The sequence below is a fragment of the Magnolia sinica genome, chromosome 8, assembly GCF_029962835.1.
Source record: "Magnolia sinica isolate HGM2019 chromosome 8, MsV1, whole genome shotgun sequence".
Classification (NCBI taxonomy): Eukaryota; Viridiplantae; Streptophyta; class Magnoliopsida; order Magnoliales; family Magnoliaceae; genus Magnolia; species Magnolia sinica.
Window position 1 is genome coordinate 91,455,469 of NC_080580.1, and position 21,063 is coordinate 91,476,531.

General features: G+C 41.3%; 1 protein-coding gene across 6 annotated transcripts in view; it reads left to right on the forward strand.

Annotated features, from left to right (window-relative positions):
* Positions 1-21,063, forward strand: part of LOC131253707 (uncharacterized) — an 81,597-nt gene that overhangs the window by 14,634 nt on the left and 45,900 nt on the right. For 5 of the 6 annotated variants that reach the window (XM_058254830.1, XM_058254831.1, XM_058254833.1 and 2 more), the window contains 2 exons: positions 6,651-6,734; positions 8,154-8,361. In XM_058254830.1, the coding sequence (XP_058110813.1) occupies positions 6,651-6,734; positions 8,154-8,361 (292 nt within the window). Of the gene's footprint in view, positions 1-6,650; positions 6,739-8,153; positions 8,362-21,063 lie in introns of those variants that run through there. The other variant, XM_058254835.1, reaches the window with a different exon arrangement.

Here is a 21,063-nt window from a genome sequence, read left to right on the forward strand (position 1 = left end):
TGCCATTAAGCTTTCTAAAGGCTGTCATTATTTTCCCTGTCATATTTAATTTGGCTGATTTATTCAGGTCTTGTTTTTCCTGAGTTTTTCCTTTTGTTTTCTTTTTGAAGCAATGCCCAATTTGACTTCAAGTGATTATTCCCCACATTTGATTAGTGTATCTTCTATGTGAAACAATGTGTGAGTGCTTTACATTTCTTATCTCCTTGTGTAATCTTTGTAGCTTTGTCTCTTTTCTGAACTAGCCTTGAGGGTCCAAAGTCTAAGAATGCCGATTGAAGCTTCATTTACCAGACCGATTTCTTTCGCTAGTTCTTCAAATTTACATAAACATTATGGATACTATCCTACCCCCTTGAATATCATATCAGCCTGGATGCTTCCTCAAGTGTTGACTGTGTGGCGCTGCACTTGCAACACCTTTTATGGATGAATCAGCCTACCACCCGTGTAGCTAAGCTACTTGGAAGAGGAGAGCACAGAAGTGAGACATAACGGTGAGAGACGTATTGCACTAGAGAACTCAAGATCTTTTGACTTATGAGGTTTCTGAGGATAGTTACAAATGAGGAGCCTTCCTCTTTATATAACCCTAGGAACCTTCTAGTACTTTATTTTATAACTAGGGTGGTGCCATGTGGCGATTATCAAATGACAAAGAATGCTCTAGAATTTCTCTAGATGATTCTACACAACCCTTTCTGCAAGATTCCACTAGAGGACTCTAGAAACTTTTGGAGATATGTGTACTCTTCTATTATGCACAAGATCCATATATGTGCAAGAGAGGCAACATTGGCTAAATCCTTGATTTATCTTCTTGCAAATGTCTAGTTTGTGACAATCTCCTTGCCTATTGCATTGGCAGCTATTTGGATGTTCTTCCATGTTGGTCGTGGAACTGATGCAATGTGTCATTCCACTTTTATGAACCAATCCCATTAGATTCCTTCCTAGTGAGTCATGCACCAAACTTCTCTCTTATGGTCCATGGAAGTCCGCCATCTGATAGGCAGGGCATCATAATTGCCTTTGTCTTGCCTAGGAAGTCCATGCTCAAGATGACTTTCAAGTCATTTGGTGGAATGGTGGAGAAACTCATCCTGCCTATCCACCCACTCCTGCATAGCTCCACATAATTTGCTAGACCTTAAATGGACTTTGGCTTTTGGGTTAATTGCCTTGATTTTGCTAGTGCCCTTTACTATTGTCAAACAGGGTATCCCAAATCGGTTACGATACGGCAGTATCGGCCGATACGTAACAGTAACGGCCAACACTGTTATGCGATACGGGGTCGAAACGGTCATTACGGAATTCTGTGACCGTAACGGCCGTTACGAACCCGTAACGGCTGTTACGAGCCTCGAAAAAAAAAAACTTACCTTTTTTCCTTTCTTTTCTTCTTCTTCTTCTTCCTCCTCTTCTTCTTCTTCTCGGGCAGCTGCGGCTGTGGCCTTGGCCTTCTTTTTCTTCTTCGTCTTCTTCTCTCTCTCTCTCTCTCTCTCTCTCTCTCTCTGTTCTTTCCCTCTTTCCCTCTTTTTTCTTTTCTCTCTTCTTTCCCTCTTTTTTCTTTTCGGTTTCCCTCTCTCCCTTTTTTTTTTCGTCGTAGGTGTCACGCTAAGACGAGCGCTTAGTTGTTGTAGGTACGTGTCATGCTAAGACGAGTGCTGACACTCCTCGATCTCCGAGTTGTACGAACAGTTCAAAGGAGATCAAAGTTACGTGGGCTCCACAGTGATGTATTTATTATATCTACACCGTTCATCTATTTTTAAATATCATTTTAGAGCATTACCCAAAAAATGAATCGTATCCAAAGATCGTCTGGACCACACCAAAAATAGCAGCTTAGATGATAATTTTCACCGTTAAAAATTTCTTAGGGTCCACTGTAATGTTTATTTTTCATCTAACCTATTAATTGGGTCACATTGACGTGGATGAAGGGAAAACACACATGTCAACTTGATTTAAAACTTTTGTAGCCCCCAATAAATTTTTAATGGTGGATGTTTAATTATTGTTGTTTCTTATGGTGCAGTCCACCTGACCTTTGGATGTGCCTCATTTTTGGGCTCATGCCCTAAAATTATTTGGCAAAATGGATGGACGGTGTGGATATAACACATTCATCATGGGTGGGGCCCAAAGAACTTTGACACTTGTGCTACACTTCACAATTCGAGTCCCGCCTAATTCGGGCCCTTAAAAAAATTGTACACTAGACATATATTAACTTAAAATTTACCAATTAAATTATGGATTGCAATTGTTAACTCACAATGCCAAAATCAAATTGTCTGAATAGTTTTAATTGTTAATTTGTGGACTTTTATTCTTTAAAATAAGGCCTTTTGATTTTTTTTCATGATTCACTATCCAATAAATGTCCATCAATTCATAAGTGGGATAATGGCAATAAATTGCATGAATTTGAGGCTAATTTGGGGCATAGATTGGTCCTCCAAGTCAGCCCAAATTGGCAACGCCGTCTACCTAAATTTAATTTCATTTTTTAAAAGAACTATTGGGAGAAATGATATCAAATTGTTCAGTATATAAATTAGATATTTAGAAAATTTGCAAAAAGGAATTATACATAATAAGTTTTCATTTAATAGGGGCCTAAACTATGTGTTGTCATAAAAAGATGTTGCAATAGTAACCAAAATGAGCTCACATCATAAAATATCCAATCCATCCATCCATGCATAAATACACACATACACACATCATCCATCTAGCCATTCACGCATACATTGATATATACATACATCCATACATGTCTATCCATCCATCTGTCCATCCATTCATACATTCATACATTCATACATACATATGTACACTAATACATCCATGCATGCATGCATGATACACTAATACATCTATCCATCTATTCATGTATACATGCATGCTAACATCTACCTGTCTATTCATTCATACCTACATGCATTATACATACATACTTTATCCAGCCAACCATCCATATATGCATACATACATGCATGCATTATGTAAACATTACATACATGTCAATACATGAGAATCATGTCAACTTGAATCCATGTCAATACATGAGAATCATGCATAGATATGGATTGAGTTGAAATCAAAGCTCAAATCTAAAGATTTTTTTTTTTTTTTTTGTGAAAAAAACTTTGAAGATCCGGTCCACCGTCATTGTCCTTGCACAAAAATTTCCCCAAAATCAAATCTTCTTCCCCCCAAAATCAGATGGATATGGTCAAAATCCACCTCCCCATTGGTTCCCCCCAAAAAATTCCTATAAATCCAATTTCTATTAATTTTTTTTCTTGATTTTAAGAAAATAACTCATGGTTTTTTGGACTTGAAATGGTGTCAGCAATAATATTGCCAATATTGTCAACACCTGGAATTTATATAAGTGGGGTGAGTTGATATCTTCATTGTATCAACACGATATCGATATTTTGGTGATATGGGCGATGATATCATTGATATCTGGAAATTTTGTGGTTTCTGGGAGTTTTGGTATCGCCTGGCTGATGATTCTAATAACATCGGCAATATTATTGATATTATCCCCAATATCTGAAACACTGGTTGGTACCACTATTGTGTCTATAGTATACACCCACCCAGACCATTCATAGGGTGATCCCTATCAAGATAAAGGGACAATCAAATATCAAAGTGACCCAAAACTCAGGTGGGACATGGCTTGAACTTTTAGATGTTTTGCTACATATTGACATTTTTCTTTTGGTGTGGCCCACGTAAATTTTGGATCAAGTTAATTTTTGGTGTTTCTTACATCCTGCTGTGCCAAACACGATTCTTAGTTTGGATCCAACACATATATTAAAATGTCCTACAATCGATGTTGTGGCTATGTAGTGTGTGCAATGCTGCCTTTTAGTGGACTATGACAGCTATATCTGCTCCTGAATTTAAATTTTGAGTCTTTGAGGGGGAGTTATTAAATACTCTGGCAGGGAGTATGACCTTGAAACACATGCATTGGGAAATTGTACGTGTGGCATACATTAAGTGGTGCCCATTGTCTCCTAGTCATAGTCCAAAATCAGATTGGTTGAATAATCCTAACTACAGTTGCACAAAGCGTTAAGTGAAGCGGCAACAAATTCTAACTGATACGGTTTGCTAAAATTGAAAATTTAATTCTAGGTGCAAGTGGCTTTGCCTATATAGCTCACCTTCCTCATCTGCTCGGATCAACTAATACGAGTTCTTTTCCTGGATCTTATGCTTGCCTTTCACGGCATTTAGTAGCTGCATTGATCCATTATGTAAATCGTCGTTGTCTCCTTCGTCTTTCTCTTACACTTATCTAGATGGCACTGAGAGCCTGTCACTACCCAGCCAAATGTGGCCCATCACAACTGAAACACTTCAGTTCTCGTGGTTTTAATATGTGTTGTCTGTCTTTACCACCCTTTGCATCCTTGCCACCCTTTCCACTTGGTGGCTTCTCAGATCCCTCATAGTAGGAGCCTTCATCTTGTTCCCCCGATTGTTGCTTTGACCGACCCTTGGAATTCTTGGCTTGGAAGAGTCACCTCTTGTGAACTCTATCAAACTTTTGGCTGCCACCATGATTGTTTTATGATCCTACATGCGTTGTAGTTCTTGTTGGGCCTATTGTAGTCCATCCATGAAATTCAAGACTAGTTCCTTCTCAGGCACGTTGGGAATCATTAGCACAAGCATCATGAACTCCTTAACATACTCATGATCAACCTAATTCTGCTTAAACCACTTGAGATTTTTTTGCACAAGGGTACTTGATATTGTTGTGATAAAATTGCCTCTTGATCTCCACTTTGAAGTCCTCCCAAGAGTTGATGATGCATGTACCTCGCTTCATGTCCATTGATGCCTCTGCCACCGTAAAATGGTTGTGTTAGTGGGGTATACTACAGCAGTTGCACCTATAGTTGGACGAAATGTGAAGCGAAGTGGCAACAAATTCAGGTGCGGGAGCACAAAAGCATCTCTTCCCAAATGTAAGTTATAAATAGGTAGGAATTGGGAGCGGGCACAAGATTCATAGCAGGAGCAAGATCCTGAAACAAAGGAGTCGCACCTTGGCCTTCTCGTCCTTTAGCAAGATAGACTCTAAATATTGTTCTCATTGGTATATGAAATTATCTAGCTCCGTAGCGCCTGTTGAAGGTCTTGGCCTCTTAGGGTTTGGTCCACAACTTGGATGCTCCTCCAATGGTCAAACCCCAGTTGGCCATGGCACATTTTCATTAGGCCTATCACTCCTTGTTTCCTCTACTTGCTCCTATAGCATAGTGAAGGCCTCTAACACCTTAGTCTAGAAGGATTCCCTCTCCTAACAATGAGTATTGTCCATCTTGTTTTGGACACCCAACATCTCTTCGTTGGGATACTCAAGCCCACTCTCAAGGCCCTCTATTTTATTGCCTATCAACTCAAATTGATCCTTCCCATTGGCCATGACAATCTCCAACCGTGTGGTTCATGCCTCTATAGTTGCCACCACATCATAGGACTTTTCTCTCGGCTAGCGAGGATCAACACTTCTATTCCCATGCACGTGATTATATTATTCGTTACCTCTGATGATGTGTCCTTCGCATTCAAGTGTCACAAACCCCTTTGTAGCCATGCTGTTCACTTGTCATGGCCTAGATGCTTCACTTGTCATTGAACTCAAAACTCCCGTGGACGAGTAAGCCTACCACACAAGTGTAGCTAAGTTACTTGGAAGAGTAGGTCACACAAGAGACTCGAAGGCAAGAGAACTTGTAATGCTCTAGAGGACTCGATCTTATAACATTTGAGGTTTCTGAAGTTAGTTAGAAATGAGCCCTCCTTGTATACATGATGTAGGACAATTAAACAATTGCTTTAAAAGCTTGAGGTGATGGAGCATGGCAAATTATTTCCTTTATCTCATAGCCCAGGCCCCACATCCCATAGGTTAGGACCTCGCCCGAACTCCCCTTGTCCACTTCACATGGGTTCCGCTTTACGTGAGCCACCCGTCTCACATGGGCTGCCCACCACGAGTGTGCCCCTGCATCACACATGCCACCCTACTCGAGCCTGGTGTGAAAATGCCCATGCATTAACACGGCTAGGAACGTTCTAGCTATTTTACATTAAGGGTGGCACCTTATGGTGATCATCCAATGGTCAAGAATTGCCTAAGAACTTCTCGATATGATTTTTACACAATCAGTTTCTTCTTGTCTAAGAACTTCTCTGTATGATTTTTACACAACCAGTTTCTACAAGACCCTACCAGGGCACTCTAGAAACTTTCGGATATCTCTACACTACTCTACATGCTTCTATTACTTTCTAGAATTTCCTACACTCTTCTACCACGTGCAGTCATCTCTATCTGTACAAGTAGGGCTGGTTAAAACCCTGATTTAGCCTCCTGCAAATATCCAAATTGTGCAATACCCTTGAGATTGATGCATGCATGGCCCATGCTTTTCCTGTAGCATAGGGTGTACAGATATTGGTATGATCTGGGAACACACTCCAGCCTAGAGGTAGGCCTCTATGCTTGGAGTGTATGATCCTTGCTGTCGAGTCAATGATTTATGTTGGATATTGTTAATTCATCATCTGAGGAGAACTCTTAATTTCTTTCTATGCAGGAAGGAATACAAGCAGTTGGACAAGTTGCGTGATTTTCTTTTGGATGTTCCTTTTGTCAGCTTAACAGCAACTGCCACTGAGAAGTAGGTACAGTTATGACATATTTAATTTTGTAGACAGTCTTTTGTTGGCTATTGAATTATTGTTGAGTTTCTCTCTGTAACTCACTTCATCAGAAGTCTTTACTCTTTGTTGAAGGCAATCAGATCTTTCTTTTTCTTGTTTCTTACTGGTTCCCTGTCCTTCATTTTCTAAGAGTTTCCACCTGCCTTTTCATCCCCATTTGCTTTATCTTTTGAGCTTTTTGGCAAATGGTATACCATGTTTCTGATTTGAGCTTTAATATGGTATATCGAATAGTCAATTTTGTGAAAGATCTCAATGATGTGCCTTTTGGTGTCTTTCAATCAAATTTGTTTCATTGTTTTGCTTATTATATAACTGGTTCTTCTCCTAATTTATTTCCAATTCTATTAGAGATTGAGTCGCCTACACACATTGAAACAAATGCAGAAGATCCTCATTTATCAACGCCAATACTGCTGAAGAGGTTTTCCACAAATGGTAGCATAGCAATAGTGGCTTGATTAATCCTCATTCTTTGATTCAAAAAGTCTATAACTGTCATTGTGAACTTAGCATATTTCTTGAGTGGTCAATCAAGTTTTAAACCTTGGTCATATGTGCAGAGCTTATTCATGATTGGATTGACATTCTTGAATAGTTGAAACTGTTCAGCTATTCTTGTGATTATTACTTCTCTTTTCTTGCCTTCATGTGCATGCGTGTGTGGGGTACAAAAGTGTGCATGAAATGGATTGGTTTACTTAAGTGAAAAAAGAGTTAAAGGATTATACAAGCAAAAGATACATTGGTAAACAACTACCAAGTCCTGTCCAAGAAAGATTGAATTTAGTATTGGAAAGGTTAGTTTACAAGGTTGCCATAAAATAATGGACTGCTAAATCATCAGCTTCAACGTGATTGTGGAAAAAATTTACTATTGTGCAACTTGCTGGCACGCTTTTTTTATGTTCTTGATTCTGAGTGAAGTCTTAATGGCATGCTTTATCTTTTTTCACCATTAAAATATTTCTTTGCATTGTGCTCCATCCATGAAGTTCCACAAAAGAGATGCATATGAAGGCTAATGAGACGAGCCATCACCTAGACAGCCTATCTATATGCTTGACCAAGGGATGCAACATTGCGTAGGACAATGTTGTCTGAAGTCTTGAAGAGTCCACTGGCTCTCAACTGCCATTCTAATTTTTTTTATTATCCTGCACTCCTGAGTTTGTTGCCATGAGAGACCTTGTGACAAGTGGGTTTCAGTGTCTACCTTTCTTTTTTCATTTTTATTTTCTTCATGCTTTAATTATACATGATTCAATTCTCTAGCACGTACATCGCTAAGTCTCTCTTGGTTTATAAGTTATCTATTGAACTAGTTTTAAAGATTATTAGTGGATGACCTCTCTTAATATGTTTGTCTGTTTTAGGGTGCGAATGGATATTGTTAACTCCTTGAAGATGAAACAACCTTACATTGCAATTGGTTCCTTTGATCGTAAAAATCTTTTCTATGGTGTGAAATCTCTCAGCAGATGTCTTTCATTTGTTGATGAGCTTGTTGAAGAAATCTCAAAAAATGTTGCTAGTTCTAGCTCTACTATCATCTATTGCACAACAGTCAAAGATACTGTGCAGGTTTGAATTCATATCTCAATTGTGTTAAATTACTCTTTTCTTGAGTTGGGCATCCTTTCAATCAATAAAAGTACCTCATGACTCTTGGAGATGTGGTTTGCTTGAGTTTTCATAGTGCTTAGAATGCTCACTCTGACTCTATGGTATCATAGGCAATGTAAACTCTTTTTAGGAAAAAAGAAGACAGAGGTTATCACGGCCAAACAAGAAGCGCTGATGATGATGGATCGTTTGGCAAGAACAAAGGCCAAGGTGTCACCATTACTCCTAAATATACTCCCTGCTATGACACACACAAGCAGCAAATATCCCCAAAACCCAACTAACACTTGTATTTCCAGCCTTTTGAAACACCATCTCACATGAGTTGGGGGCGCCTTTTCAATCAATAAAAGTAACAAGGGAGATAAAGGCCGTCATGGCCCCACAAGAACTGTAGATAATGAGGAACCATTTGGCAAGAACAAGGCCAAGGACACCCTCCATGACTCATCAATAGACTCCGTATTACACCCACCAAAAAACATTTATCCCCAAAGCCTAGCTAACACTTCTATTTCTAGCCTTTTGAAACACCATCTCTATGATTCAGATTTCTTACTGAAAGCCAATAATTATCAAAGAAAAGTTGCCAAAGAGCCTCTCGCCTTTTTTCCTTTGGATCCTCACTCAATCCATACAAAAGGGGGTGAGGATTCTCCACCAAACATCAACAGTGAACCCACAATTAAGAAAAAGATGATCCATTGTCTCCTAGTCCTTGTCATGAAGAAAAAGTATGCGTACATTGGGGGTAGTCATATTTCTCCTTCTGAGATGATTTATGGCAAGGACCTTGTTTCTCCCATCCAACCACTCAAAATCCACCACCAAAAGTCTAACAATAATCATCATAACTGAGAAAATCATAAAGGAAACATGCAATGGAGCGGGCCATCACTACAACCATGGAGTATGGAATTCAATTACTACTTAGGTTGGATCCGGCGAGGGATGAGACCTCCCGATCTTGCATGGTCACACCCAATTGATCAATGAAGATCACTAGTCCAAAGAACCAAGAAGTTTCTCGGATTAGGGATTTGAGAATTTGGGGATTTAGGGTCTAGATCGGTTCTCAAGATTTTGATCGAAGAGGAATTAGCCAAAACTGAAAAATAGAAGAAAGAAAGTTATTACCTTGAGGAAGTTGGAGGGGCACAAGAAGAAATTAGAAGAAGAAGATCAAGGGGAGAGAAGAAGCACCATTAGAGAGAAGAGAGGAAGGAGGCAACCAAAGGGTTTGCTTTTCATTAATCAATAGTTGAAATTCGTGTTTAGGGCTTTACCCCACTTAAATAAGCACATAAAGACATAAAATTACTAAAATACCCCTAGGATAAGCAAATAAAGATATAAGATTACTAAAAGACCGCTAACTAAGTCAAAAAACGTGCAAATAACATAAGTATGGGAAAGTTTGGGCGCTCGGTCCTCTTTCTCCAATCTTCCTTCACATGTGTCTTCCCTAAGTGGGGTCTTCTATATGTCCAATCACATGTGAAAGGTCTTCAGCTCCTCAATATTCGCCTATTCACAAGGACGGCACTTGTGGTTGGCGCTTTCTTCGTTGGTACACCTTGAATGCACCTGTGTCCGCATCAATTCCCCTCGGGTGAGAAAAACTCGACCCCGACGAGTTGAAACTTTTGTAGCGCTCAAGTAGATCTGGATCAATACCCTGCAATGCGTCGCCCGACAGCCACGTAGATTCAGACGATGGTTTGTTCTTCCACTTAACAAGATACCTTTGGAAACCCCCATCTCTCGTAGATACTATCTCGTCATCCAAGATTTCCTCAATTGCTTCTTTATGGGTAATGGGTGGAGGAGGGGGTGGAAGGGGTTGGGTAGCAAACTCAGAAAAAGGCCATGAAATGGACGATATATCAACAATGGGAGTATGGGCACGGACTAGATCTTCCACATTAAAAGTTGGATTAATGCTCATTCAGATGGAAGGTCAACCCGATACGCGTTGGACCCAACCTTTTGTAATATCTTGAATGGTCCAGCACTACGCGCTTGTAATTTCTTTGCAGATCCTTGATAGAATCGCTCTGGCCTTATTCGCACCATTACATAGTCTCCTTCTTGAAATTCTTGCACTCTACGATGAGAATCAGCTAAAACTTTATAATCATCATTGCTCTTATTTAACCGCTGTCTAATATGTGTATGCAAATCATGAATATGGCGTGCGAATGCATCGGCTGACTCAGAAGTTTGGGTATCAGACATAGGTAAGAGATCTATGGGCATTCTAGGTTTATAACCACTTACAATTTCAAAAGGACTCAACCCTGTAGATCTATTAACTGACCCATTATAAGCAAGTTCGAGTTGGTAAAATTAGGTCCCAAGTCTTAACATGTTCACCCACTAGACAACGTAGAAGATTTCCAAGGCTACGGTTTACCACTTAATTTGACCATCTGTTTGTGGGTGGTAAGCAGTAGAAAATTGCAAATGAGTTCCCATAATGTGCCACAGTGTCTTCCAAAAATAGCTAGTAAATCGAACATCACGATCCGACACTATGGTTTTAGGTAACCCATGGAGACGCACCACACCATTAAAAAAGAGACGAGCAACATGAGACGCATCTGACGTCTTCGAACATGGGAGGAAATGTGCCATTTTAGAAAAACGGTCCACAACGACAAAAACTAATCGTGCTTTTTTATAGTCTTGGGAAGCCCGAGCACGAAGTCCATACTAATGTCTGCCACTGAGCATGTGGCACGGCAATGGCGTGTACAACCCGGTATTTTGCTTTCTTTGCTTTGCCGGTTGATAAGTTGACATCGCCCTAAAATTTTGGCTACGTCTCGCTTGAGGCTTGCGATAGAAACGATCTTCCACGAGGGCAATGGTCTTATCACGACCAAAATGGCCAGCTATCCCTCCCGAATGAAGCTCCCAGATGAGGAATTCACGAAGGGACATACGGGAATACAAAGTCTGTCTCCCTTGAAAAGAAAGCCATCTTTAAGAACATATCCACCCATAATATGCTGGTCACTAGAGAGCGACGTGTAAGTACCCCTAAAATCAGGACATATGGGGTATTCATCTTTCAGTTGCTCAAATCCGACTACCTCTACACTCAAGGAGTTGAGCAACGCCACTCTCCTACTAAGGGCATCCGCTGGTTTGTTTTCAACCCCGGCCTTGTGTTTCAAAACAAACGAATATTCCTGAAGAAACGCTACCCACTTGGCATGCCTTGGGTTGAGTTTCTTCTGAGAATGCAAATATCTCAAAGCCTCATGGTCAGAAAACAAAACGAATTCTTGCGGTAGGAGGTAGTGTCGCCAATGTCTCAGGGATTGAACTACCGCATAAAATTCTTTGTCGTAAGTGGAGTATTTTTGTTTTGCCTCATTCAGTTTCTCACTGAAATAGGCCACTAGGTGTCCTTCTTAACTCAACACTCCACCTATACCGACACCAGACGCATCGCACGCTACTACAAAGACTTTAGAAAAGTCAGGTAGACGCATGACAGGAGCTTCCACCATCTTGCCCTTAATTTCTTTAAAAGCCTTGACGGCGGCTTTAGACCACACAAACTCTCCCTTTTTCATGCACTCGGTAATGGGAGCCATGATCGTGCTAAAACCCCTAATGAACCGACGATAAAAAGTTACTAGGCCATGAAAACTTCGCACCTCATGAATGTTCCTTAGTTCTATCCACTTAACTATGGCCCTGACTTTTTCAGGGTCTGCGCGCATCCCTTCAGATGACACTATAAATCCTAAGAACACAACTTGGCTAGACATGAATGCACATTTCTTAAGATTAGCGTACAACTTTTCCTTCCTAAGGACACTACAGACCTTCTTTAAATGTTCAAGGTGTGATTCCTTAGTGGTACTATAAATAAGAATATCGTCAAAGTACACCACTAGGAATTTTTCCATGAACGGCCTCAAAGCTTGTGTCATCACCCGCATGAAAGTACTGGGTGCGTTAGTCAAGCCGAAGGGCATGACCAACCACTCATACAGCCCATCTTTCGTCTTAAACGCCGTCTTCCACTCATCTCCTGGGCGTATACGGATTTGGTGATATCCACTCTTGAGGTCTATCTTAGAGAATATAGTGGACCTGGCCAACATGTCAAGCATATCATCAAGTCTAGGTATAGGGAACCTATACTTGAAAGTAATTTTGTTTATGCTGTCCACACACATGTGCCACGTGCTGTCTTTCTTTGGCGTCAACAATGCAGGCACGACACACGGGCTCATACTCTCTTGGATGAAACCCTTTTGCAGAAGCTCATCAACTTGCTTCTTCAACTCTGCATGCGCTGCAGGGTTCATCCTGTAGTGAGGAAGGTTCGGTAGAGTAGACTTTGGGACAAGATCAATGGCATGCTGTATGTCCCTCATAGGTGGCAACTCATTTGGTAAGTCTTCAGGAAATACATTATTGTATTCCTTCAGGACCGAGGTCACCTCACAGGGCAACTCTGATGGAACCTCAAGTGTAATTTCTCTAGCCACAAGGGCATATACCATAGAATCCTCCTTAGCCTCTTTTTCAAACTCTCTTGCGCTGATTATATGTAAAGACTTAGGTTTGGATTTTCCCATTTCTCTAGGCCCACTTGTCTTCTCATCCTTCTTCTTCCCTAGTGTATTCTCAGGTGGCATGAGATTAAGTTTGATCTTTTTACCATTATACATAAAAGTACATGCATTCGAACGGCCAAAGATCATGACATCATTATCAAATAGCCACGGTCTACCTAGGATAACATGTCCTACATCCATAGGTAAAACATCACACCACAGAGACTTTGTATGACCCAAACTCGATGGGGACTAGACATTGCTGGGTGATAGGTAGGGATGTCTTGTCAACCCAAGAAACTTTATACGGGTCTGGATGAGGTGTGGATTTCAGTTTTAAGCGATCTAAGGTGCTAGTGGAAATAACATTCTGACAACTTCCACTGTCCACTATCACCTTACAATTCTTTTCACCACACTTGGCAATAGTGTAGAAGATAGTGCTTCGACGCCAGTCAGCACTACTTCTAGACTGAGCTAACACACGCTTTACTACTGCAAGCGTTGCTTCTCCATCCACTTCTTCTTCATCAGTAAGTCCTCCTTCAGGGTGATACTCTTCAACTTCATAATCACCCTGGTCATCTCCACCCTCGTGGGACTCGCCTATAACTAAGGCTCTCCCACGGCTCTTTGTAGGACACTGATTAGACATGTGTCCAAGGTTGCCACACTCATAACACCTCATTTGGCTCATGTTACTAGGACCGGCACCAAGAACCCCTTTGCCCTTGTCCTCCCTAGGCCTAGGCGGAATGGTCGCCTATGCCCTAGGTTGACTACCAATATTAGGTCTAGTTCCTTGGGAACTAGATATAGCATTGGAGTCTCGGGACTCAAAACGACGAAAGAAAGGAGCTTTCAGATACTGCTTTAACTCCTGCACAACTTGATATGCTTCATCTAAGTCCGTTAAGGGCCGAGTAATAAGCTCGCGCTGAAGATCCGCACAAAGGCCCGTCTTAAAACGTGAGAGCGTTACTAGAGGGTCTTCTCGGATATCACATCGCATCACATACTCTTCAAATTTAGCGATGTAGTCAGCAGTAGACATTGACCCTTGGCGTAAGGATTGCCATTGGTCAAGGAGCTTCTGACGGTATGAGAGAGGAAGGTACTTTTCCTTCAACTTCTCTTTCATCTCATACCAATGTGTGATAGGGGCTCTACCAACTCTCTCTATCCTACGCTCGGTGTTGGTCCAGAAGAGCTTGGCTTGACCCACAAGCTTCATCTTAGCAAACCGCATTTGACGGTTTTCTGACATGCCATACCACTCAAAGTAGTGGTCCATGTCAGCAACCCAGTCAAGGAATGCCTTGGGATCCAAGCGTCCATCAAAACTCGGGGCCTCAACTCTCACACTCTTCATCGCACGCTCATCTGGATCATAACGGTCTTGATGACCACATGTGGCTCGTGCCTCTCGCACCACACCACGACCGTTACCACGATCTCTATCCTCACTACCACCACGTGTGACAGCGCGTTCTTCAATGATTCCTTCCACTTGGGAGTGCGCATCTTCCCCTACAGCGGGGTTTTCCTTTTGGGACGCCTCTAGTTGCTCCACATTAGTCATGGTGGTGGTAATTTGGTTCTCAAGGCGGGCAAACTCACGTCTTTGACCCGCTTCTAGGGCGGTTATCTTTTGTATCAATTGAGCAAGTTGCTCAGATAACTGCTCGTTATTCATGGTAGGTTGAAGTCCGAAACCTCTACCTCTTCTCGTGGGCATACAATGAAGACTTGAACCAAACTCTACCTAACTAGACTACTAGGTGTTATGACTTTCAAGATGAATGCGATGAATGCAAAACTACTATGAACTGACACAATTAAGTTGAAACAGAAACAACTCAAATTTGAAAATTTTCCAGATTAGGAACTTTCTAAAATTGGAAAGTTTCTAAAATTGAAAACTTTCTAAACCTGAAACTTTCCTAAGTTAAACCTAAAAATCAAAACCCTAATTTGATAACTCGATCTAGACAAAAACCATGCAAGCCTAGGCTTTGATACCAAATTTGACGCAGAACAGCCCTAATTATGATGCATGCTCATGGAGATAATTAAACAGTGGAAATAAAAGGAATAAATGATCTAAAATTCTAACAATAATCATCATAACTCTGAGAAAATCATAAAGGAAACATGCAATGGAGCGGGCCATCACTACAACCATGGAGTATGGAATTCAATTACTACTTAGGTTGGATCCGGCGAGGATGAGACCTCCCGATCTTGCATGGTCACACCCAAACGATCAATGAAGATCACTAGTCCGAAGAACCAAGAAGTTTCTTGGATTAGGGATTTGAGAATTTGGGGATTTAGGGTTTAGATCGGTTCTCAAGATTTTGATCGAAGAGGAATTAGCCAAAACAAAAAAATAGAAGAAAGAAAGTTATTACCTTGAGGAAGTTGGAGGGGCACAAGAAGAAATTAGAAGAAGAAGATCAAGGGGAGAGAAGAAGCACCATTAGAGAGAAGAGAGGAAGGAGGCAACCAAAGGGTTTGCTTTTCATTCATCAATAGTTGAAATTCGTGTTTAGGGCTTTACCCCACTTAAATAAGCACATAAAGACATAAAATTACTAAAATACCCTAGGATAAGCAAATAAAGATATAAGATTACTAAAAGACCGCTAACTAAGTCAAAAACGTGCAAATAACATAAGTATGGGAAAGTTTGGGCGCTCGGTCCTCTTTCTCCAATCTTTCTTCACATGTGTCTTCCCTAAGTGGGGTCTTCTATATGTCCAATCACATGTGAAAGGTCTTCAACTCCTCAATATTCGCCTATCCACAAGGACGGCACTTGTGGTTGGCGCTTTCTTCGTTGGTACACCTTGAATGCACTTGTGTCCGCATATTTCTCCTTCTGAGATGATTTATGGCAAGGACCTTGTTTCTCCCATCCAACCACTCAAAATCCACCACCATGGTTCTTAATAAAGGTAGATGGGTTGTATCGGCTTGGCTGAAAAACAAATCGAGATGGGCATTCTGTATTGGCATCGGCCTGTATTGGCTTGTATCGGCCGAACTTTTTAAGACGAATGAAGGAAAATATAAAAATAAAAGGAAAAAAATGAGATACTCAAGAAATTTTTTTTTTTTTTTTTTGGACAGGTATATACTGGTTTTTGCTTTGCCTATTGAAAGTCAAGCAAATGGGCCCTAATTGAGCACATATCAAGCATGATTTGGTGAATTAGGCTCATTACATTGAAGTACAACAAAAAGAAGATAAAAACATGAAAAAGTGAAGGTTTACCCTTTTTTTTTTTTTTGACTTTCCCATAATGATCCATTCTGCTTTGATTTGTCGAATGGCACTCAAATATTTTGTTTTGATACAAAAAAAGGCCTAAATCTAATCTAAAAATCTTTTCTATGGTGTGAAATCTCTCAGCAGATGTCTTTCATTTGTTGATGAGCTTGTTGAAGAAATCTCAAAAAATATTGCTAGTTCTAGCTCTACTATCATCTATTGCACAACAGTCAAAGATACTGTGCAGGTTTGAATTCATATCTCAATTGTGTTAAATTACTCTTTTCTTTAGTTGGGCATCCTTTCAATCAATAAAAGTACCTCATGACTCTTGGAGATGTGGTTTGCTTGAGTTTTCATAGTGCTTAGAATGCTCACTCTGACTCTATGGTATCATAGGCAATGTAAACTCTTTTTAGGAAAAAAGAAGACACAGGTTATCACGGCCAAACAAGAAGCGCTGATGATGATGGATCGTTTGGCAAGAAAAAAGGCCAAGGCCACTTGCCATTACTCCTAAATATACTCCCTACCATGACACACACAAGCAGCAAATATCCCCAAAACCCAACTAACACTTGTATTTCCAGCCTTTTGAAACACCTTCTCAAATGAGTTGGGGGCGCCTTTTCAATCAATAAAAGTAACAAGGGAGATAAAGGCCGTCGTGGCCCCACAAGAACCGTAGATAATGAGGAACCATTTTGGCAAGAACAAGGCCAAGGACACCCTCCATGACTCATCAATGGACTCCCTATTACACCCACCAAAAAACATTTATCCCCAAAGCCCAGCAAACACTTCTATTTCTAGCCTTTTGAAACACCATCTCTATGATTCAGATTTGTTACTGAAAGCCAATAATTATCAAAGAAAAGTTGCCAAAGAGCCTCTCGCCTTTTTTCCTTTGGATCCTCACTCAATCCATACAAAAGGGGGTGAGGATTCTCCACCAAACATCAACAGTGAACCCACAATTAAGAAAAAAGATGATCCATTGTGATGTAGGACAATTAACCACTTGCTCTAAAAGCTCGAACTGTTAGAGTATGGCGAATTAATCCCTTTATCTCATAGCCCAGGCCCCACATCGCATGGGTTAGGACCTCGGCCGAACCCCCTTCGTGGGCCCCAAATCACATGGGCCGCCCACCCTGAGTGTGTCCCCGCATCCCACGGGCTACCCCACTCAAGCCTGGTGTGAAATGCGCATTAATCACCCCCGGTGAGGAGTCTCGAACACGAGACTTCCTCCGTGAGCCGCACCCACCTCGAGTGTGCCCTTGCATCAAACAAGCGACCCCACTCGAGCCCGGTGTGAAAATGCCCCTGCATTACCACCTCGACTCAGTTTGGTCAGCAGCCACTCCCAACTCTGATACCAATTTGATGTAGGACAATTAACCACTTGCTCTAAAAGCTCGAACTGTTAGAGTATGGCGAATTAATCCCTTTATCTCATAGCCCAGGCCCCACATCGCATGGGTTAGGACCTCGGCCGAACCCCCTTCGTGGGTCCCAAATCACATGGACCGCCCACCCCGAGTGTGTCCCCGCATCCCACGGGCTACCCCACTCAAGCCTGGTGTGAAATGCGCATTAATCACTCCCGGTGAGTAGTCTCGAACACGAGACTTCCTCCGTGAGCCGCACCTACCTCGAGTGTGCCCCTGCATCAAACAAGCGACCCCACTTGAGCCCGGTGTGAAAATGCCCCTGCATTAATAATTTGATGCAGGACATGGAAAATTAAATATGATATGCAAGATTTCAGGCTTAGATCCTACCAATTCAGAAACAATCACACAAATTCCACGTCCCATATGAAAATCCAAACATACAATTAAAAAGGGGAATCTATGCGGGTCCAAGCCGACACAGGCTAGGACTAGACCAATAAAAATTATATACCAAACGATGTCAAAGGGAAATAAAATCAACTACTCATGCATAAAAATCAGTCCCTAATCCAAGGGATTCCCTAATTTCAATTCAAGGAACCCTAAGGTGATAAAAAGGGGCAAATCAATTAGGGATCATGTAATCTAGGGTTAGGATTCATGAAAAATGGCTATGAGAGGATAAAAGAGGATAAAAACCTGAGCTAAAAGATGATCCCGCGTGTGAACAACAACAATGGCCCAGACGGACGTGCGTGTGATCCCGATCGCATGTGTGTGGGGCCTACTATTCAGAAAAAGGCCACCTTGGCCCTGGTCGGCCAGGGATGGACTCCAAAACTCCCAAATCTCAGCTCGATCCGATGTACGGTTTGTGCGTGGTGCTCCGCCGAAGTTTCAGCTCGCCTGCGGGCCGAAATCTGGAAACCTGCTGTAATGAAGAAATCTGATGCAACAAAAGGACAAATTCGAAGTACGGATGGTGGGGGAAGATGGAAAAAAAAGATGATGGAAGATGGGGGTGAATTGGGATCGATGTGGCTTCGCACCACGGTAGTTAGCCCTTCGAAAAGGGAGGGCTTTGCACCCACTTTTGAATTCTTCCACAACTCACGAAGAGAGCAAAAAAATAAAACAAGAATTTTTTATTAACTTCAATGAATAAAAAGAACTACAAGGGTTGCCTATTTATAGGGAGAACCTTATACCCAAAAACTCGCACTATGTGCGACACTTATTACTTGGCGATAAAGTAAACTAAAATAAAAACCAAACAAGGAAATCTAAAGTGTTCACGATGTTCTAAATAATAACAATAAGTAAAACCTAAAATATAAAACCAATCTGACGAGTGGGCCACGATCATGAGATCCCATGGTGGGCTTTTCGTGACTATCAGGCCACTTTTCTGAACCAAAACTTGACTTCTAGCTAGTAGGCCCTCCCTGGACGTCGTCATCGAGCCAGATCGATGGTGGAGTCCTCCTACGTACTTACGTGCTAGGGGGGGCGGCGTGAGTGCGCATGATGTCCCCATCACACTGTCTCCTAGTCCTTGTCATGAAGTAAAAGTATGCGTACATTGGGGGTAATCATATTTCTCCTTCTAAGATGATTTATGGCAAGGAACTTGTTTCTCCCATCCAACCACTCGAAATCCACCACCATGGTTCTTAATAAAGGTATATGGGTTGTATCGGCTTGGCTGAAAAACAAATCGATATGGGCATTGTGTATTGGCATCGGCCTGTATTGGCTTGTATCGGCCGAACTTTTTAAGACGAATGAAGGAAAATAAAAAAATAAAAGGAAAAAAATGAGATACTCAAGAATCCTTTTTTTTTTTTTTTTTTTTTTTTTTTTATTTTGGACAGGTATATACTGGTTTTTGCTTTGCCTATTGAAAGTCAAGCAAATGGGCCCTAATTGAGCACATATCAAGCATGATTTGGTGAATTAGGCTCATTACATTGAAGTACAACAAAAAGAAGATAAAAACATGAAAAAGTGAAGGTTTCCCCTTTTTTTTTTTTTGACTTTCCCATAATAATCCATTCTGCTTTGATTCGTCAAATGGCACTCAAATAATTTGTTTTGATACAAAAAAAGGCCTAAATCTAATCTAAAATGACTTTCTAAGCTAACTCCATGGTTGAAATAAGAAAGTGTTGATGTAGTGAGGCCTCGGACATTGTAGAGCCTTTAGGTTAGCTTTGGAGTTGCCGCTAGCCTTTTAAAGTGTACTTTCAGGATTGCTGCAATCCTTGTTTGTTACCTGAAGATCAAGGGAATGATTTAGTTGATTTTTGGAGAATTGACTCTTAACTTTGTCTCCACACCAATTTTCTAGGTGAGGAATGCGGTGGAGTAGGAAGGGGTTAAGTACCCCACTCCACCTAGAGGGATGTAGTCTCTACTAAAGGGGATGGGGATTCCAACAATTGGAATTTTGGCAAACAGTTGCCTTAGCTCCCGAAGATGAAAGAAAAGATAAAAGGAAGAAGATAGGATTTGGATGGAGAAGGGGGAAAATGGGTGGGGAGATTGGTGTTGTGGCGATTTGATCACTCATTTGTCTTCTTGTGGCTTGGATGAGGCTTTGGTCTTCAACATTCTTGTTCTTGGAGGCTTGAACTTGAGCTCCTTGGACTGATATTGCACTTGCTTATTGAAGGAGGGCCTTGCCTTGAGTAGTCTTCTAAGAGAAGTGAGGAAGGAGAAGAACAAGTGAATTTCTCTAGCCCTTAAGGTTTCCAAAGCCTTGGCTCACCACCTCTAAAAGTAGAGCTGTACTCCGTGGCCTTGGTGAAGATGGGATTCCCAAGCTCTTAGCCCTTTTCTCATGTTTTCTTGTTTCTCCATAGGATTTGCTGAATTTTTCCGCGTATAGGGACTAGGCTTCTTGAGATAGGTTTTAGGGACTGGGGAATTTTTTAGGTGAAGACCCCTCTCTTGTAGCAATAGGTCTTTATTTACAAAGGAGAGGGGTGGTAGAATTCTAATTTGAGAAGATGCTGGGGGCGTTCTAATGGATAGGGGAAATATGGATGATTGACAAGTGGCGTGATCTTGGATGTTGATTGGTAGGTTGGGGGATAATTTGTAGAGAATTGAATGGGCAATTGGGTTTAGGGAAGGTTCCAGGAGGTTTCCAGAGGCTTTGGGATTGAGTGGCTAGGATTGAGACAGAAGCTTCTCATGGTGTAGGGACTGGGAGTTTTGGGATTTCACTGAACAATGTAGTTGAGGCGTAGTTTTGTCAAAAGGTGGTAGATTAGGGTCTAACCGAGGCTCCTAGGTATATTTTGGTAGCAAGTGGATCAAAGGGTCAAGGAAAATGGAAAATGGTTTTTGGATTTCTGTGCACGAACAAGATGGTGATTTCAATAATTTTTTATCT